The 19,848-nt window shown below is 45.5% G+C and overlaps 1 protein-coding gene across 4 annotated transcripts in view; it reads left to right on the forward strand.

Moving 5' to 3' along the window:
• Nucleotides 1-19,848, forward strand: part of eml5 (EMAP like 5) — a 45,037-nt gene that overhangs the window by 19,485 nt on the left and 5,704 nt on the right. The window contains exons 6-37 of one of the 4 annotated variants that reach the window (XM_027019602.2): nucleotides 2,078-2,213; nucleotides 2,618-2,819; nucleotides 2,945-3,082; nucleotides 3,231-3,487; nucleotides 3,672-3,884; nucleotides 3,990-4,157; nucleotides 4,583-4,689; nucleotides 4,864-4,982; nucleotides 5,131-5,317; nucleotides 5,521-5,626; nucleotides 6,259-6,352; nucleotides 7,416-7,516; nucleotides 7,621-7,814; nucleotides 8,136-8,247; nucleotides 9,000-9,127; nucleotides 10,380-10,521; nucleotides 11,335-11,487; nucleotides 11,820-11,951; nucleotides 12,258-12,346; nucleotides 12,595-12,771; nucleotides 13,036-13,237; nucleotides 13,484-13,610; nucleotides 14,992-15,006; nucleotides 15,656-15,664; nucleotides 15,885-15,963; nucleotides 16,413-16,542; nucleotides 16,665-16,763; nucleotides 17,673-17,693; nucleotides 18,172-18,345; nucleotides 18,441-18,649; nucleotides 19,079-19,236; nucleotides 19,545-19,659. In XM_027019602.2, coding sequence (XP_026875403.2) covers nucleotides 2,078-2,213; nucleotides 2,618-2,819; nucleotides 2,945-3,082; nucleotides 3,231-3,487; nucleotides 3,672-3,884; nucleotides 3,990-4,157; nucleotides 4,583-4,689; nucleotides 4,864-4,982; nucleotides 5,131-5,317; nucleotides 5,521-5,626; nucleotides 6,259-6,352; nucleotides 7,416-7,516; nucleotides 7,621-7,814; nucleotides 8,136-8,247; nucleotides 9,000-9,127; nucleotides 10,380-10,521; nucleotides 11,335-11,487; nucleotides 11,820-11,951; nucleotides 12,258-12,346; nucleotides 12,595-12,771; nucleotides 13,036-13,237; nucleotides 13,484-13,610; nucleotides 14,992-15,006; nucleotides 15,656-15,664; nucleotides 15,885-15,963; nucleotides 16,413-16,542; nucleotides 16,665-16,763; nucleotides 17,673-17,693; nucleotides 18,172-18,345; nucleotides 18,441-18,649; nucleotides 19,079-19,236; nucleotides 19,545-19,659 — 4,293 coding nt within the window. Of the gene's footprint in view, nucleotides 1-2,077; nucleotides 2,214-2,617; nucleotides 2,820-2,944; nucleotides 3,083-3,230; nucleotides 3,488-3,671; nucleotides 3,885-3,989; nucleotides 4,158-4,582; nucleotides 4,690-4,863; nucleotides 4,983-5,130; nucleotides 5,318-5,520; nucleotides 5,627-6,258; nucleotides 6,353-7,415; nucleotides 7,517-7,620; nucleotides 7,815-8,135; nucleotides 8,248-8,999; nucleotides 9,128-10,379; nucleotides 10,522-11,334; nucleotides 11,488-11,819; nucleotides 11,952-12,257; nucleotides 12,347-12,594; nucleotides 12,772-13,035; nucleotides 13,238-13,483; nucleotides 13,611-14,991; nucleotides 15,007-15,655; nucleotides 15,665-15,884; nucleotides 15,964-16,412; nucleotides 16,543-16,664; nucleotides 16,764-17,672; nucleotides 17,694-18,171; nucleotides 18,346-18,440; nucleotides 18,650-19,078; nucleotides 19,237-19,544; nucleotides 19,660-19,848 lie in introns of those variants that run through there. The other 3 variants (XM_027019603.2, XM_027019605.2, XM_027019604.2) reach the window with 3 other exon arrangements.

Raw genomic sequence — 19,848 nt, forward strand, 5'->3', positions numbered from 1 at the left:
GGGGACAGTAAAAAATAAATAAATAAATAAATAAATATATATATATATATATATATAATTTTTTTTTTTTAATGTAAATAAAAAAATGTATTTAAAAAGGACCTCCATCCTGTCTCTCGTGGTGTGGCCCCAGATTTTTGCACTACACCGCTGTTCACAGGCGAACCCAGACCTCTCGTTTTCATATTGCTTTGATTCTGACCTCTAAACGGACGTGACTGTGAGGTGCCAGCTGATATAATGAGCTTTTTTTTGTGTGTGTGGGCTGACAACTGTGAAGACGCTGTAAAGCAGGACCGGGGTCCGTTTGACCGGCAACGTCGTGTATGAGCTCTTTCATACCAGCTCCCTCAGGCTCGCTCCTACAACTCCCTCGTTAACTCCAGCGTGCGAGGAGGAGACGCGCCAGGGGGCGGACGTTATTTAGGCGGGCGGCCCCAGGGAAGCATGCGCGGGCCTGCTGCTCTCGTGCTGCTGTCATGCCGGTTCATGCTGCCGGCTTCCTGCCGATCAGGCAACAGCAAAACCTCTCTCTCGTCTGTGCATGAATTCCACATGGAGCACGCGCACCAGAGAACAAGCCCCCACGCGCACACACCTTTGCCGTCTTTCTCTTCGCACGGGTACTGTCTGCTGTGGAGGATACCAAACGCTTTAAAACACATTTTCCTCAGTCAGGTGCTAGTTATTGTGCCTGGCCTACACGGTGGTATCTGCCACCCCAGTTCAAGTCCAAAATTAAATAATATAAACTAATACACTGAACAATTACATTTGCTAGAATCTTTCGTTTAGATTGGATTGTTGTTTGTTCCTCTGATTGTCTCAGCATGAATTATGCCAGTATACCAGTATCTATACCAGTATTTAGTCTCGACTTTGTAACGGTACCTTCTGTGAAGACACTGATGGCATTTTTTTTTTTAAATCTTGTAGTCAAGTAACGCTACTCCACCCCTCCATCCAACCGTGTGAACATGCATGCTCTGTCATTCATCTTGCTGTTCTTCGTTTCCACGTAAAGAGAGTTGAGTGCGCTGCAACTGCAGATCGTAGACTGTGTACTCTTGACTGCTTCACATAGATTTGTGTTATCAGACAGAGCATCTTGACAATGTGATTAAAACCAAACGGGTTCCCATATCGTAAAGAAAAAGATGCAACGCAGCCAATGATTTTTTTACATACTGAAATGTAATTCATGTAGGGTGACATGAATCCATGGTTAAATAAAATTATGCATATTTGAGCCTTACATAGAAGCTAGCTAGCGATCGTACCCAGTGGCTAGCTATTTTTAGAAAACAGTTTTCCTAAATGTATTTTATTAAACTAACTTATAGTTAGTTTTTTTTTTCTAGTTAATGTATTTTATTTCTATAGCAGGTAACTCTGCTTGTTTAAGCATCATTTCCCCCTGGCCAGCGCGGCCTCTGTCCTGTGTTGAGTCATTTTAGGTGTCGGTTAGACTTTAGCCTGACCTTCTTCCATTGAATATCTTCAACATAACAGTAATACGAAATATTATGGTGTAGTGTAGCAAAATCAATTTGGAGTAAAGTTCTTATCGCTCTTTTATGAAACTGGTGTATGTCTGGAATTAAATAAGACTGGGTAGTTTGGTAATTTAACATTTTTCTTCATTTGTAATTGCAACATTGATAAAATAAAATGTATTTCAGTGCCAGACCTTCCACTGTAAAATGCAGGAATCAGTTTGGTTTGAATTACAACGGCAAAGGTGCTAGCTGATGATGTCACAGACCAGTGATTGGATGAGAGTGGTCCAGGAAAAGAACCCAATTGGTTATCCTGAATGGGGTTTGCATTAAGGCGTTCATGAATATGGTTGAATATACATATCTCCTACAAAAGGTTCTGAAACACTTTGGCATTTCAGACAATGCTAATATTTCACCTTTTTAATGTCTTTGCTTTATAGGTGAAATTAATTGCTTGGTGTGGAAAAGAGTTAATGGCCGCGTTTTCTTATCAGTGTTAAGAGGTCTGTGTGTGTGTGTGTGTGTGTGTGTCTGTGTGTGTGTGTGTGTCTGTGTGTGTGTGTGTGTGTGTGCAGTCAGGGATATTCAGCATGAACGCGTGTGAAGAGGGCTTTGCCACGGGTGGCAGGGACGGCTGCGTGCGTCTGTGGGACCTGAACTTCAAACCCATCACTGTCATCGACCTCAGGGAAACAGACCAGGGCTATAAAGGTAACCCACGTTCCAGCAGCTCCTAACGTCTGCCTGCTGCGTGATCTAGCTTTGGCACCTTACCACATATAGCCTGGAACATTACAATTCACGTCTTTCCTGAATTCTTAGCCTCTCTTGGCTGAATAAGAACATAAACACGGTGCAGTGTCTGATCTTTTGCTCTGTTGCACACTGCTCTGTCTCATTAGTAGCCAGGTAAACCTGTGTTCCGTGTACAACATTCATAAACAAGCCCCCCCAAACCCTCCTTGTTTGCATTTCCAGTGTCTGTGTCAGTTTGACTTTTGTTAAGCTGGTGTACTAATGTATTCTTTGCCTTCCAACTTACCCTGATTCAATGCTTTTGTTTTTTTGTGGGGTTTGTTTTTTTGTGTGTGTGTGGGGGGGGGGGTGATTTTTAGGGTTATCGGTGCGCAGTGTGTGTTGGAGTGGCGATCATATCCTGGTGGGGACTCAGGACAGTGAGATCTTTGAGGTGGTGGTCCATGAGAGGAACAAGCCCTTCCTCATCATGCAGGGCCACTGTGAGGGCGAGCTGTGGGCCCTGGCCATCCACCCCACCAAGCCCCTCGCCATGACAGGCAGTGACGATCGCTCCGTCCGGTACCCCACCCCACACATCCACACCCTGCCACCGTGGACCGGTGCACTCGTTAACCCTGGTGCATCTGTTTGTCGTGTGTGTGTACGTGTGCTATCTCCTCATTCTCTCCTTGTGCACTGAGTAGAATTTGGAGCCTGGTGGACCATGCGATGATAGCACGTTGCAACATGGAGGAGCCTATCCGCTGCGCGGCAGTCAGCCATGATGGCCTCAACCTGGCGCTGGGCATGAAAGACGGCTCTTTCACTGTGTTGAGAGTCAGGTGGGTCGCATGCATGAGCCCGACCTCGAGAAAAGGCCCGCCTTGCCGAGGCAGCTGCTCTTCCTCGAGGACATGCTCGAGCCAGAACGCTCTGAGACAGACGACAGGAACGCGTGGAGCGCTAAGGCGGAGGGCCCTTTCTCCGCAGGGACCTGACGGAGGTGGTGCACATCAAAGACCGCAAGGAGGCCATCCACGAGCTGAAGTACTCCCCAGATGGCGCGCACCTGGCCGTGGGCTCCAACGACAGCACCGTGGACATCTACGGCGTGGTGCAGCGCTACAAGAAGGTGGGAGAGTGCGTGGCCTCCACCAGCTTCATCACGCATATGGACTGGTCCACTGACAGCAAGTTCCTGCAGACCAACGATGGCAATGGAATAAGGCTCTTCTACAGAATGCCCAGTAAGATAAACCAGTGCTCCATTACACGCTGTAGTGCATTTTAGCATGGAGTCTCCCCTGTTCTGTCTGGATTCGTTGACTTAGTTTATGAAGCAGGGTTCAGCAGATCTGTTTTTGCAACACTACACCAAAATTGTTTTTTGATGGCACGGGATTCCCTGGTGTTTGTGTGTTCTTTGTTCAGGTGGGAAGGAGGTGACTAACACGGAAGAGATAAAGAAAGTCCAGTGGGCCACCTGGACTTGTGTGCTCGGCCCAGAAGTGAATGGGATCTGGCCCAAATACTCCAACTTTAGCAACATTAATGCCGTAGATGCCAACTTCAACAATCAAGTTTTAGTAACAGCCGACGACTATGGATTAGTTAAATTAGTTCGATATCCCTGCATAAGAAAAGGTTGGTCACTTTTAAAGTTGGTTTGGCATGCATGGAACCTTGCCTTAGAGATGATATTCAGGCACAAGGAGACAAAACATATGTTGCTTGCTTTCTCTCTCATAGGTGCGAAGTTCAAAAAATACTTTGGGCACTCTGCACACATAACCAATGTTAGGTGGTCACATGATCACCAGTGGGTGGTAACTATTGGTGGAGCTGACCATTCTGTGTTCCAGTGGAAATTTATACCTGAAAAGAAGACAAAAGAAACCCTCGCCATTGCACCACAAGGTACAGTTTGACAAATTTTGCACTTAGAGATCAAGAACTGTAAAATGATTAAATGCTACAATCCATTATTAATGAAGGTATCTTTAGATTTAATATAGGGTTTTAATGTTTGAAACATTTAATGTGATCACTTTGCAAGGTTGCGTGTTTGTGCATTTTCCAGTGCTGTATAGTAGAGTAGGTAATTACCCTAATGGGTCTCCACACAACTCATTTTGGAAGTGCTGTTTCTCAGCCATCAGCATTTTTACAGCCAGGCTGACTGATGCAGCTTCTGAGAAGTCCGGTTTAGAAAGATGTACAGATTATTCCAAATGTCTTATAACAGGAAGATTAACAGTTTATGAATTTATGTAACTCAGATTTATAATTCCGAAGTACCCGACATTCATGGCGTTTCCCCCGGAACTCTGTCAAATTCACAGAGATGCTGGTAGACTCGAACAGCGAGGAGTCAGACTCTGACCAGTCTGACGTGCCTGAGATGGACTCTGAGATTGAGCAGGAAATGCAGCTTACATACCGGCGACAGGTCTGTGAAACCCTCAGACATTTCTGCACAGAGACGGAGCTGATCGCATCAGACCCGGTGACAGCGCCGTCGCTGTGCCCTTGTGTTACGCGCGCCTCCTCCTCCTCCTCCTCCTCCTCCTCCTCAACGCTGCCTTTTACTTACGGCTCTTAAGCCTGGCGTGCTTCTGTGCAGGTTTACAAAGAAGACCTACCTCATCTGAAAGAGCAGCGCAAGGAGAAGCACCGGGTGGCGGCCGACAAGAAGAGAGCGAAAGGTCCAGCCAGCAGAGTGAGGCTGCACTTCATCCATGGGTGAGCCCAGCACAGATCACCTCTGTTACTGGCCCGCCCACCCTGATTAAAGGAAGACCAGCGTCCTTAACCCTCTCTGGCCACCAGCTGCAGCCGCGGCTGGCCGAGGCTTCGTTTGACAGTGTGGTTCGCCTGGGTGCGTTTTCAGTTACCGTGGCCACGACTGCAGGAGCAACCTGTTCTACACGCAGACGGGGGAGATCGTGTACCACGTGGCTGCGGTGGGGGTGGTGTACAACAGGCAGCAGAACACGCAGCACTTCTACCTGGGCCACAACGACGACATCCTCTGCCTAGGCATCCACCCGCTGAAAGACTACGTCGCCACAGGCCAAGTATGCTCATGCACTGGCTGTATTCAAATACCTTCATTAATCCCAGGAATCACACAGCATGAAGCAATCTGGCCGCCGTTCTCTCGTGTCAGAGTTTATTATTCGCACTCCACCAGAGCCGTTTACACACACTTCAGCTGTCTAGTTGGCGAGTGGAGCCTTCCCGTTATTTCATGTCACGTGTTCTGTGTTTTACGGAACAGGTGGGTAGAGACTCCTCCATACACATCTGGGAAACGGAATTTCTGACGCCACTGTCGGTTCTTAAAGGATGCCACCAGCTGGGAGTATGTGCACTCGACTTCTCAGGTAACATGCCAACAAATAGTTTTAATAAGCAGCACATGCAGTAGTGATTCATAAGCACGCGTTGACCGTCATCACCATTGATGATGGTCAAATCTGACCAGTTATATATGAAACACCTTTAATTCTCTCTAAAGACTGTATGGCACATAAGGAATAAAAGATGTGTGTCAGCTGCTTTAGACGCTAATAAGGAGTTTTAAATGGCAGAGCCAGTTTAATATCAACACCCTCTGTGATCCTGTTAGAGTTCAAACTGTCTGTCTACTGCCTGTCTGACTTTGGGCTGGAAATAGCAGCAGTCTCACTCGTTGTATTTGCCCTAAACACCACCTGCAAGTGTTAAACTAAGCCTAGTGACCGCTTAAGACCAGGGGCGGTGTAGAATTAAGTGCCTCTCATTGGGAACATGCTTCAAACTATACATGCGTCACATGTTTAAAAATGATTTAGCTCATACGCATGACTGAATGCTGGCTGAAAAAAAAAAAAAAATCCCTGCACCTGTCGTAATGCATTCGTGGTGACACCTGGTTTTGTAGGTGCTGTAGTCACACCATAACAAAGCAGTGGTTGCATAATCACGTTACTGTGCCCTCGATTAATTGCTGACTCGTGTACGTCTCTTTGGCCAGCGGATGGAAAGCGTCTGGCCTCTGTGGGGCTCGACGACAATCACACCATCGTGCTCTGGGACTGGAGGAAGGGAGAGAAGCTGTCAGCCTTCCGGTTTGTTGTCTCGTTGTTTACCCTCTGGGTTCCACATTTATTCTTTTCTGCTGTAACTGATATGTGGGTAAATGATATATGTGATAAATTGATGTTGCATGCAATGTGAGCAGCTTTGGGGAAGTAAATCAAAGACAATGTGCTTGACTTGTGCTTATAGGGCCCCTGTTTTTTTTAATCATACATCACAACGATTATATAGAAAGAAAAATCAATCGTTGTGTGTGTTTGCTTTTTTAAACTCCCATCCCTTCCATTCATCTATGAATGCATTAAATTATTTGCCTACACATTCATGGTCGGGGCGGGTCCTCGGTGACCCAGTGTACTCTAGTGCTCTCTGGCATGGTCATTAAACACGGGAGGCTGCAGGTGGACGTAGTTCTCTCCGTCGCTCTCTGTCCTGCGTGACGGACGAGAAAAGCAGGGCTGTGATCTCACTGCTTATTCATGAGCCATTTTCTGGGTAAACAACCTTTTCATCCTGCTGTCATAATACACTCGACAGCCCATCTTTAATGCCGTAATTATAGGTTGGTCAAACGTATGCTTAGCCAACGATTGTCTGAGGCCCTTGAAAACAGAAGCAGAGGCAACTCCGCAATTAGTTAAGCACGGATACATGTTATCATGTTCCGTGTTTTACTTTCAGTAAAATCTTTTGTTTAGACAGGTTCCTTCTGTGGATGTGATGTATCAATGTTGTTGCATGTAAAGGACTCTAAACATAGGGTTTGTTCAGACATGCTGTGTACTCCCACACCCCAAGTCCTCGCTGCAGTGAAGCGTGGGGGACGCACCCCACAGGACAGACGGGCAGCTGCTGATGTACGTGATCTGACAGTACAGCCACAGCCCAGTGTCCTGGCCCGCTGCTACACGGGGGGCGGCTCCGCGGGGCGACCCGTCCCCCTTCTCCAGCACACGGCCCGGCCGACAGCCGGCGGGGCTCGCGTGATGACGGTCGGCGGGGGCTCGCGTGAGCTTCCTCATGGATACATGGCGGGCGCTGTTAGGATTTCTCTGCCAGTTCTTCATATTTTTCCTCCATTTGTTCTTACAGGGGGAGCAAAGACAGAGTATTTATAGTTAAAATCAATCCACACATGCCTGACAAGCTTATTACTGCTGGTGTGAAGCATATTAAGTTCTGGCAGAAAGCAGGTAAGGACATAAATGGATGGCGTCGCATTTGAAGGGATGCGTTGCTTAAATCGCTCATCGTGGAGTTCTGACCTGCTAACGGTGTCTCTTCTGTGCGTGCATAGGAGGAGGTCTGATAGGGAAGAAGGGAAGCATGGGGAAGACGGAGACCATGATGTGTGCGGTGTACGGATGGACAGAGGAGACCGTGTTCTCTGGAACGTCCAGCGGCGACATCTGCATCTGGAGGGACATGTTGATGGTGAAGAAGGTCAAAGCACACGATGGGCCAGTCTTCAGCATGTATGCCCTGGAGAAGGTGAGGGTGAAGGAACATGAAGAACCCCTGAAGTTTCATTGAAAACAATAAGCAGGTCTGATTGTGATTTGTTAGTGGTGTAAGGGAATAAAATGGAACATTTTTAAGGTGGTGTGTTTTTCTCTTTAAGAAGGAAAATGAGCCAATTGACTGCAGCCTTTGACTGCATGTTTATCGTGTACTTGATGAAGTCAAACCTTTTAAGAAGCCCAAGCGATTGTGAAGAAACCTGACTGGTCTAAATGAGAAACCAGTGACAGCTACTTACAAGCTGCCCGTCTCTTAACGAGCTATTGTGATTTTTAATTTTTTTGCCTATAGGGGTTTGTGACTGGTGGAAAGGACGGCCTAGTCGCATTGTGGGATGACGCTTTTGAGAGATGCCTGAAGACTTACGTGATCAAGAGAGCCGTCCTCGCCCCAGGATCCAAAGGTGAGCCAACCCCAACCCCCCAAATTCCCCACACTCCTCCATTCTGAGGTAATAAAATGATATTATTAAAGTAATAAATGATGGGATACAGCAGCAAGTGGGGATGACCAAATTATGTCTTTGTGACAAGTCTGGAACTGAGGTCAGGACATCACAGGACTTAGCGAAAGATAGTGTTATTGTGATGGGTACCAGGTGGGGTGAATGAGGCTGTTCTTTTCAAAAAATATTCCAGCCTGTGAGATAATGGTGAAGATAATGGAGATAATTGGAGATAATGGTGTCAAATTGGATAATTGCTTTGATGGAAACTTTGGAAAATACTGTGTAATAAAAAAAGGTTATGTAACTGTCCCTGAAGAAAGTGTTTAAAGATTGAATCCTGCTGAGACTGTCAGACATATTCCAGAAAATGCTTCGTCTGTCCGTCACATTGAGCTAAGAATAAACACGGGACCTGTTATTCCCTTCGATTAATTCTTTGGTCTGCATGATTGTTTTCTATTTGAGTGAACTTAATAAATTACTGGAATGTGGGAAAGATCTAGGAGCCACAGTTCCCCGTAACTTCCATACTCTATGCATAATGACCTAGCACGTCCCCAGCCCGAGAGCTCCAACCACATTACACAGTCTCACTGGAGCACCTCGTAACAGCTCCGTGTCTTCTGTAGAAAAAAAGCAACGCTAAGTTGTTTTTTCATGGACAAGGTCGTGAGAGCTGGACGTAGCTTGTGTCTCTCGTTCTGTAGGGTTATTACTGGAGGACAACCCTTCTATTCGTGCCATATCTCTGGGTCACGGTCACATGCTCGTAGGGACGAAGAATGGCGAGATCCTGGAGGTGGATAAGAGTGGGCCCATCACACTTCTAGTTCAGGTAAAGAATTCTGGCCTTGCTGTAAAATCCTGGAGCCAAAACATTTGATCATTTATTTAATCAGACCGTGCGGAGTGCTTCGGTAAAACTTTGGTTTAGCATTTCTCATGTTATCTCACATCATCAGTGTTTATTGATGATGCATCTTTGTATTTTATATGCTATCTGCAATAAATTAGTGTACAGTGAATGTGAAAATCAAAGCATTTCCAGAGGATATATTCGAATATAATAAATAAGAATACATTCTTTTTCGTGTAGGTGGGTTTTTTTTTGTTAAAAATATATCAACAATACTGTATAAGACTTCAGCAAAAAGCTTCTTCTTTTTTTTTTTTTTTTTTTTTTTTTTTTTACTAATCTCTTTGTGCATAAATACAAGACAAATAGACTCTGTGTGGTGACAGTAGTGCAACAGTTCAAAGTAGTACGCATCAAAGAGTGGAATTGCACTGAATCAGAATTCATGAGGATAAACTGCATATGCTGTTGAGTTTTGAATCGCGGCGTGCAACAAACTTGCAGTGCAAAAAGCTATGCTGGTAGTTCAGCAGTACGTCGAGTAGAGTCTGAGCTACGATGTGTACATAAGAGGGCACGGGACCCAAATAAATGTAGCGGTGGTGTTGTTGCCGGGGTCTAAGTATGTTTGTTTGTTTTTATACCTATAAAGTGCATTTATGGAATATGCATTCATGCTTCAATGAAGACAGGCTTGAATAATATGAACAAATGTGACATTCTGCGGTGATTCACACTGCGTCATCTTATGACAGTTCAATAACAGTTATAAGCCTGACTGTTCAGCCCTCAAGCCAATTATAACATTGAGCTTTCACCCTGCAAACCGAGTCTCGGATGGAGACTGAAGCAGTGACCCTTTCACAAGGACAGTTCTGAAAGTGAAAAGAATAAAATACAGTGGCTTTCTTACTTTTCTTGAATTGTTCAGTCAGTGATGCTATATCACTTTGTGGGTGTTATTCTGAGTATGGCAGAGCAGTGGAATGGCCGCTGCTTGCTCAGAGGATTCTGTAATCACTCTGCCCCCACACGACCAGCTCCTGCTTGCCACTAACTGCCTGCTCACAAACGCAAATAACGCATTTCATTTCCGCTCCCGTACTCGGACAGAAGTTGAACAGAATCATTTACAGTAGCAAAGTGGCAGATACTTTTAAAAAGTCCTTTATCTTGTAAACAGAAAATGGCAGCGTTGACATTGCGGTGTGTTCTGTTTTCCGCTTGCCAGGGTCACATGGAGGGAGAGGTGTGGGGTCTGGCCACCCACCCTCACCTGCCTCTCTGTGCCACCGTGAGCAATGACAAGACCCTACGCATCTGGGACCTCTCACCCAGTCACTGCATGCTCGCCGTACGCAAGCTCAAGAAAGGTAGGCAGGGAGCTGCCTGTACTAGTCCTTTCTGATGGACAGCTAACAGTCAGCAGTGTTTAATGGGAAAATCCCCCAACCCACAAATCCTTATTGCAATATGTTATCAGGTGTTACATATAACAGTGTCCATTCCAAAGCCCTCCGCATTGCTAGGGATGGTTTTTAAGAGCTCGGTGGTTCAGTGTAGGAGTATATGTGTTTGTGAAAGTACAGACAGTTGAGATACTTCAGGATCGTGGTTTTTCTGTAACTTTCTGCTGAACTCTTGCTTGGGCTGTACTGTCCATGTAGTTTGCATTACTCAGTCAATTCTTGAACAGTCTTTTTTTAAAGAAATCCCATTCGGAATACAAATTTGTCCTAAGATCATATTGATTGCTGGTAGAGGCACTTAAGAAAATTGAATAATTAAAGAAAGTTCCTTAAAAAAAATCTCTGACTCATTTTTTTTCTTCCCCCCTAAAAATTCACATAATAAATCATTTTAAGTGAATTATTATAAGTAGATCACCTCTTTAGATCAAACTGAAAACTCTCAAATGAGATAGCCGAGATTAACTGAAATTTTGCCAGCAGCTAATCTAGTTCCTTTTTGTCTGTTATGTTAATTACCAACAGCTGGTTCCTCAAGCACAAGACTGTGAACGCTTGTACTCTGCAGCCTTGCCTTTTCCTTACTAGAACTTCGAAATCTAGAAACGATGCCTCGAAAAATCAGAGAATCCACGATTTCTGTTATTAGCCCTATAGCGGCGAGTCACGGTTGTCATGGTGACACGTCGCCGTGACGCTACGGCTCTGTGCCTGCAGGTGGTAGGAGCTGCTGTTTCTCTCCGGACGGCAAGGCGCTGGCGCTGGGCCTGCAGGATGGCAGCTTCCTCGTAGTTAACGCAGACACGCTGGAGGACCTGGTGTCGTTCCACCACCGCAAGGACGTCATCTCTGACATCCGCTTCTCCCCCGGTTAGGCGGCGCATCAGAGCCGGCGCAAGCGCACCCTGTCAGAGGAAGTGCTCCGTCTGTTCTGAGATGAGCCACAGATAGTGTTTGCCAGGGCTTTTGATGTGAATTTTGGGGCCCCTCCATGCAAGGCATGGAAGGGAGTCAAAAGAGAGAAAAAGGTTCAGTGTAAGACCAGCTCAAGACTGGGGAGCATCACGATCACTATTTCATAATATGAGCTGTTTTTTTTAAAAGACTCTACAGACTGTAACGCTGTAATGTGATTAGGATGATGTTGAGAATAAGCCGGAGGTGTGTTTGGGAGGTCTGGTAAATGGGTCCACTTGTTGCAGGTGCAGGGAAGTATTTGGCAGTAGCATCTGGTGACGGATTTGTGGACATATACAACATGATGAACAGCAAGAGGGTGGGTGTGTGCAAAGGGTCCATGAACTACATCACGCACCTGGACTGGGACACACGAGGTGAGAGAAAAACCTAGAACAACTTACAGAGTAAAACTTTAAACAACAACAAAAAAAAATGAATCTCATAACTCAAATTTCATCAGGTCTCATAAGATCTAATCTTATTAATATTTCATTTCAATGAGTTCCTTAACATCATAAATAAAACAGGCTCTGGCTGGCCTGCGGTGTGGAACACAATTGCACCTTGTTTTTCTTCTTCTTTTTTTTGTTTCCCCCCTCAGATGATTTTCTGCACATTTATCCCCGTTTTTGACTTGTTGAGTTGTAAGCATTTGTTGTAGCTTCACCTTCTCTCCCCAGGGAAGCTTTTGCAGGTCAATACTGCGGGGAAAGAGCAGCTATTTTTCGAGGCCCCTCGTGGGAAGCAGCATACCATTCCCGCTACAGAGGTAACGCTGCTCGTGTTGTTTTTAGCTACCATTGGCCCGACAGGAGGGAGAGCGTTCATAAGGGCAAGAACATGGCCCACTTTTCCTTCACGTGGGTCTAAATATGGAGGCGAGGAACTGGGCCGCACTTGCGTCCACCAGTACATCATTACTGTCTTTATTTTTGCACCTGTACTGGCTTTTTTGAGTGTGCCGGCGCCACAGTGAAGCCCTTGGAGTTCTTGAACTCTGTCTGTGTCCATGTCTAGGTGGAGAAGATAGAGTGGAGCACGTGGACGTGCGTGCTGGGGACCTCATGCGACGGCATCTGGCCGGTGGTCAGTGACATCACCGACGTAACGAGCGCGTGTCTCAGCAACGACAGGCAGATTCTAGCAACAGGTGATGACCTGGGCTACCTGAAGCTCTTCAACTATCCTGCCAAGGTAAGACTGAGGTTCGCTTAGTCAGTATATTCCACTACAGCTCTGTCTGTGCAGGGAGCAAATCGGATTTCAGTCCAGGGCCTCTTCATGCTTCTCTGCTCAAAATTCATGACCTCTTGAGATGATGGTGCGAGAAGCTGCCTTTCTAATATCTCCATCATGATTTTGCTTTTTGTTTCTGAGAATTGTTTCAGATGAAGTTACATGACTTCCTGGTCATACAATCGTATGGACTGCACCCTGTCGTTATCTTTCTTTGATCAGGGAACGTATGCCAAGTTCAAGCGCTATGTGGCCCACAGTACACATGTGACCAACGTACGCTGGTCGCACGACGACTCTCTGCTGGTGACTGTGGGAGGAGCCGACACCTCTCTGATGATCTGGAGCCATGAAGCCGATGGCCCTCGGGAGGGGTGGCCATATGACAGCGAGGAGTCTGATGTTGAGAGTGAGGACGATGGAGGTGAGATGAACACACCGGAAAACATTTTTTGCCTAGACATGATATTTGCTCTGTGGATAACGCTGTCGTTACGTCGTTTTTGGTTTGAACAATCATGAGAGTTGAAAAATGTTTTCCTTCCCAGAACACTCAAAAGAGCGATAGCCATTTTGCTGCCTGAGATTCCAAGTTTGCAAAGACTTTGTTGAAAGCAGCCATATGTCCTATTTTTAAATCTTTCATTTAAATCTTTCATTCTCCTCACAGGGTACGATAGTGATGTGACTCGTGAAAATGAGACCAGCCATGTCATCAAGACCTTGTCGAGCAACATGCGACCCATGACAGGGGTCAAGCCCCATCTACAGCAGAAGGAGCCAACAGTTGATGAAAGGTATGTTGAGTATAGTGTCTAATGCAAGTCTTTCTGACCATCTTCAGGGCTGTCTTCACACAATTTGATATTACACTGCAAATAAGGTCGAGGTTTATCTGCGTTTGGTGTGGCAAATGGGTTTCGCTCTTTCCTAACACCATTGTTATAGATGTTGTTTTGAAATGTACGAGGGCTGATGTATAAGAAAGCTGGAAAAGTGCAGAGGTTCACCAGTTTAAACAGCTATGGTCTTCTAGTCAACACCTAACACCAATGTATTTTGCTCAGACACTGTGTCTTCAATGTTCTATATTTTAAATGAACTGTTCAGTTGGACTCCTTTTTTTGGTGACACCTAACATTAAGGTGTACCCATTTATACTCAATGGATTACCAATTTATACCCTATGGATTAATAATATGTAAAGTGTACTACTGGTAATGTGAAGTGTTACCAGTACTGTTCTCATACCAGTAATGAGTGATGTTCTTTCTGTCACGAGCAAAGTCCATGCAAACAGGAAGTTAGTAAACCTGAGTCTCCAACTGAACAATTTAATCAGAACAAAACCAAACATAAGAGTGCACAAACCAGAACTAAAGCGAGCCAACAAAACATCAGGGACTGACAGTCATGTTAGCAGAACAAACATATAAAGAGGAAACACAACAGCATAACGCAGGTGGCACGGCAAATGAGACTCAACACGCGCCACCTGTGTGGGGCGTGGCACAAAATCCAAAACATACAGCACATGCAACAGAAGCAACAGAAAAGAACAACACACAGGTCGTCACGTGGACACTACCACGGCACCGCCACACTTAACGTCCCTTGAACTTTTATACGTTGTACTTTTAGCTCACTCTCCTATTCCACCACCGGTGTACATTTACACAAAGACTCAGTACCATCCTACCAGTGTTGTTTTATTTAAAGCCAAACTCAGTGAGAGCACTACACACTCACCAGTCCTACGTAAAATCTTAGGGAGTTATGCCTTCCGTTTAACTTGTGGAAGCTCATTTATTGGAAGTGATTGTACTTCACAGCCTGACACATCACTGAAACCCCATAAGATGCAAGTTGCACCAAAAATCACTGGAAAAGCCTTAACTGGCAGGAGTAAGACTTGTCCTAGAACGTCTCAGTGGTTATGCAATTCCCTGTAACAAAACGGCTAACTTTCAACAGCCCTGCCCTTGACCTGACTTTTCCACAATGGGAAACCTGATTACTTTTCTTTCACGTGGAAATTTTCATTGGAGAATCACTTTAATGACTCAGAACGGTTGTGTCACTTTGGCTTTGAGTAACAAGGCACCCTGGTGTCTTCTCTCTTCCTCTCCCTCTGACTCGTGTGCGTCTGTCCTGCCCTCTGCTTGTCACCACGTGAAGGCAGGGTGTAGTCAGGTAAGAATTACCAAGTGCTGCTCACTGAAAAGGTGGGTGGGGGGTGGGGAAAAGCTTCTCACTCTCATCTCCCAACATCTCGCCACACTGCAGCCATCCTCGAGTCCGTTCTCTGCCCGTCTGTTCCGTTTCCTCCATCAAAACAGCAAGCGAAATGTAGCATCCAGCAAAACATCTAGCGTCCAGCATCCGGTTTTATTATATGGAGCACTTGCTGTAGGCGCGTTGGCAGCCGAGACTTTCATTCTTGAACAGGTGGCACTGCATTGCAGTAAGTGTGTGACTGGTTGCCCCCTCCTGGTTGCTTTCAAGTCATTCAGCTTCTGATTATGCCAGCAAGAATTTCCCGCTACTTCCCCCCCCCCCCCCACCGCTTTTCATGAAGTATAACTAAATCATGTCCTCTTTCGGAGTAAGTAGTTGCTCTTGCCTTACCAGCTGTGTACCGTTGAGAGTTGGTTCAGGCCAGCTTCTGTTGACTTTTACGTTATCCTGGTTATCGCTGAGAGAATGGCTTGGGTTGATAGCTGCTCCAGCTCCGTGTCGTGTATTTTCTGTTCTCAGTGTCTCTGTCTGCTGTACTTGGCTGCTTTCCAAATGAGAGATGCCGGTACTAATGTTGTCTCTTTATGTCAATGCTCCCATGCAGAGGTTCGAGGTAAGCCCAGCTCTTCTTCCCTCTCACCAACATTTATGGTCACTGGAAAGTCTTGATAATTAATACTAAATACCGTGCCATGATATTAGTAAAATATACAACACAATAAATGCAGTTATTGCCAGACATTAGTTACATTTTTTCCCTGAAGTTAATCATTTAGCTACTAGCCTTCTTTGTGCTAGTCTCCTGTTTAACTCATGTGCTTGGTCTGGGCTAGACCCTCAGTGAGCAGGGCCCTACCGTTGCCAGATAAACTGCAAACCAACAACGTGGGAAAGAAGAAGAGACCCATTGAGGTACGTGGCAAGCAAAGCAACGTGCCCAACATGTACATAAATGTACTCAGGCTGGTATTGAATCTTCTTCAGGTTGGCGAAGCAAAGTAGTGAACAGTCCAGTGTCGGATATAAAGTTGATCTCAGTGGCCTTGTGGTTTGGCTCTTTTCTGGTAAATTCTCCATTAGTGATATTCAAAACATATTGTAGGCTCGTTATGAAGTTCTTTATGATCATTCAGTGTGTGTTTCTTATCAAATCCCTGATGTGTCAGACAAGCAGGTGAAATGTGGAATCCAGAGACAGCCTCCCAGAGGGGGAGAAATGTTAGCTTCACTCATCTCCTTAACCTCAGTTAACTCAACCGCAGCACAACAAATAACTCTGCCTGTCCTTTCTCATCCTGAAACCGCTCTGCTGTTGCTGCAGCGACAACCTCTGCACCTAACCTCTCTTTAACTCCCTGCAGGAACTGGTGCTAGAGGTGGTGTTTGGTTACCGTAGCAAAGATTGCCGAAACAACTTGCATTACCTGAATGATGGGGCCGATATCATCTACCACGCGGCTTCGGTGGGGGTGGTGCATAACTTGACCACAGGTACAACTGGTCCATCCCTCAGAGGGACTCCCATACTGGCACAAGCCGAGTATACTTTGAAATGGTTCCACCTGGTACTTGTATGCGTGTCTGTTGAATGTGCTGTGCGTCTTTTCTTTTAGCATGCCAGAGTTTCTATGTAGAGCACAGTGATGACATTCTGTGCCTCACTGTTAATCAGCACCCCAAGTTCCCCAATGTGGTCGCATCTGGCCAAGTAGGTATGTCTGGGAGACGTGGGCTGCCCTGTGGTTCTTCTCCTCGGTTTCACCCTGAAAACTATGAATTAAAAAAACAGTTGTGAATTTGTGCTAAAATTATGAACTGTAAACTGATTAAGTTATTTGTTGTGTCACCTAAAATGTTTGTGAGTTCGAATGTCCTCAGCCCTTTTTGACGAACATAGAACGGGTTCTGTTCTAGTTCACGCAACCTAATTTTGAACAATTAGGCATATTTCCACCAAAAGTAAATCAATTCCCAAATCTGAAAAGTTCTTTCCCAGCTGGAACCAAAGAATACTAGATTTGTCAGAACGAACCATGATGGTAGGTTTACTGCATTATCATGCATACATTAATTATATTAACTGTTATATTAATTATATTAACATGGTCTGTTATTTGTAATTTATCATTTCATTAATATTTCATTAATTTCATTCAACGCTTCATTTGGAGACTCGTGTTTGCTTCATGTTTTTATCCTGCACGTTCTTCTCCAATTACTAGCATCATTTATTCTCATCTCCAATAGTTGATCCATGCTTGCTTTTTTTCGGGGGGGGAGGGGAACATCTGTAACGTCAGCACAAATGCTCGCAGGTAATCTATGTGCTCTGTCGCCTTGTTACTACTGTTTCCCTCCGTTGTGCAACACCCTCCGTTGATGACTCATCCCTAATTCCAATAAAAACTGGTCCAAACGCGAGCTGCTTCCCTGAATAGCACCACGGTTCCAGGAAGCCCGAACGGAACCCGTTCAAGATCCAGGAGTTATTTTGGTCCAAAAGGGCTAAGTGATATCTCGCACTAGATGTTAGGCTGGTGAAAAACCTTTAAGATATCTGGCAGTAACTTTGATATTTTGCAGGCCTACATATCTTTTATGGTCTCTTTAATTTTGCACAGGTGATGCTGCTGATATGTCAGGTAAGACATCTTATCCTTAATCAATGCTGTGTCTGTTGGGTTCCAGTCAGAAGCGAATGAACCTTTTCTGGTAGCTGCCAGGAAAATAAAATGAGTGGCATTAAAATGCCTTTACCTGGACCCATCCCTAATGCCATGGGTGTGGATGGCAGGTGATTTTGGTCGTGGGGATCTGAGACAGAGCCTTTTTTTTCTACCAGTTTAGACATGGAGTTAGGCTTGCTCTGGAGCACTGCTCCCTGGTGGCTATAAGGGCATCTGCAATTTTACACCCGACACATAAACTTGCTGGGGTTTTTTTGTCAGCCGTTACCCCCAACAAATAATAAAAAATTCTAAATGTTATTTCAGTTGTAAAAACTGAATGTGGAAAAAAGACATCAGTAGCCTGTTATAAAATATTAAGCAAGTCTTGATCCATTCGCTTCCCAAATTTGAATATAAACCCTAAAACAAGTGTTCTGCATCTGCTGATCAGCATCGTGCCCGTCCATCCACGTGTGGGATGCCATGTCGAAGCAGACGCTCTCTGTGCTGCGGTGCGCCCACTCGTGTGGCGTCTGCTCCGTCAGCTTCAGCGCCACGGGCAAGCTGCTCCTTTCCGTGGGCCTCGACGCCGAGCACACCATCACCATCTGGAAGTGGCAGGAAGGTACGGCACCTGCTGCTCACCTTAGCCCTGCCCCCTGGCCCGGCCCCCCTAGCTGGTCGCTCACGGCAACACCTGTCCTGTTGTCATCCTCGCAGGCATCAAGGTGGCCAGCTGCATGGGCCATGCCCGGCGCATCTTTGTGGCCGAGTTCCGGCCCGACTCGGACACGCAGTTCGTGTCGGTGGGAATTAAGCACGTGCGGTTCTGGATGCTGGCGGGTCAGGGGTTGCTCAGCAAGAAGGGCACGCTCAGCACCCTCGAGGACGCACGCATGCAGACCATGCTTTCCGTGGCATTTGGAGCTGTGAGTGTTTCTCTTCGTGCTTACACACTCTACATATGCACCTTCTAACAAAATTCCATGAACATCCTATAACCTTTAAACAGGACTGGCACTAGTGGAAAAAACATTTATGTGGGTGTGTCAAATGGGGGTGTGGGGGTCAATTTATCCACAAGTTTGCAGTAAATTGCATTTTATGCTGCAGAGCTACAAAAAAAAAAATTTGTCTATAACTTGGTTCAAATCATAATTGGTTATGACAATGTGTTAAAGGTTAAAGTGAGAACACAGTTATGTGCTACTATTGCTTTAAGCCATACGATGGATGCCTCAGCGTAGAACTGCAGTGATAAAAACAGTATATAAGATAACTGTTCTTTGCTTTGCTGTGCTTCTGCTGTTGTCTCTGTTAGAGGTCACTAGATTAGTGCAGGTTTGTTTTCTTTTCAGAATAACTTGACATTTACAGGTACCATTAGTGGAGATGTGTGTGTGTGGAAGGAACACGTTCTAGTGCGAATTGTTGCCAAGGCACACAGTGGACCCGTTTTCACCATGTATACCACACTGCGAGATGGCCTTATCGTCACGGGGGGCAAGGAACGCCCGTGAGTGGCTACACTCTTCCTGTTTACGCTCCGAATGCTGGAGAAAAATTAAAAGGCTTTAAAAAAAACTGAACTTAACAATGTTTTTAGCTGACTTAAAAGTAAACTGTTCTGTGGTGTTTAGCAAAAGTTAAACAGTAGCAAGGTCAGGTTAAACTGAAACTGATTTTGGACACAGGTAATGAATTATTGCAAAAGTCGTGATTACCTGTCTGGAGAAACGCTCCTTATTAGCATTCTGTGCTGTTGCACCTGAGCTGTGGCATGTCGGTGTGTGGGTGTGTTTGGTGGTGTGCCGCCCTCTACAGGTCGAAGGAGGGTGGTGCACTGAAGTTGTGGGATCAGGAGATGACACGCTGCAGGGCTTTCAGACTGGAGACTCGTCAGAGCATAGACTGTGTGCGCTCCGTCTGCAGGGCCAAGGTACAGCACACCCAGGAGTACACCCACACTTCCATATAATACACGCAAGTCAGGAAGGCCAAGGGAAAAGGCCAAAGGTGTGCCATTTCAGTGTGACCATGAATTAGACACACGGTTTCAAAGCTTAATTTTGAAATTAGACCCCAATTTTCCTGTTTTTAAAACAATCCTTAAAATAAGAATTTGTGA

This window comes from Electrophorus electricus, chromosome 13 (genome assembly GCF_013358815.1).
Source record: "Electrophorus electricus isolate fEleEle1 chromosome 13, fEleEle1.pri, whole genome shotgun sequence".
Taxonomy (NCBI): Eukaryota; Metazoa; Chordata; class Actinopteri; order Gymnotiformes; family Gymnotidae; genus Electrophorus; species Electrophorus electricus.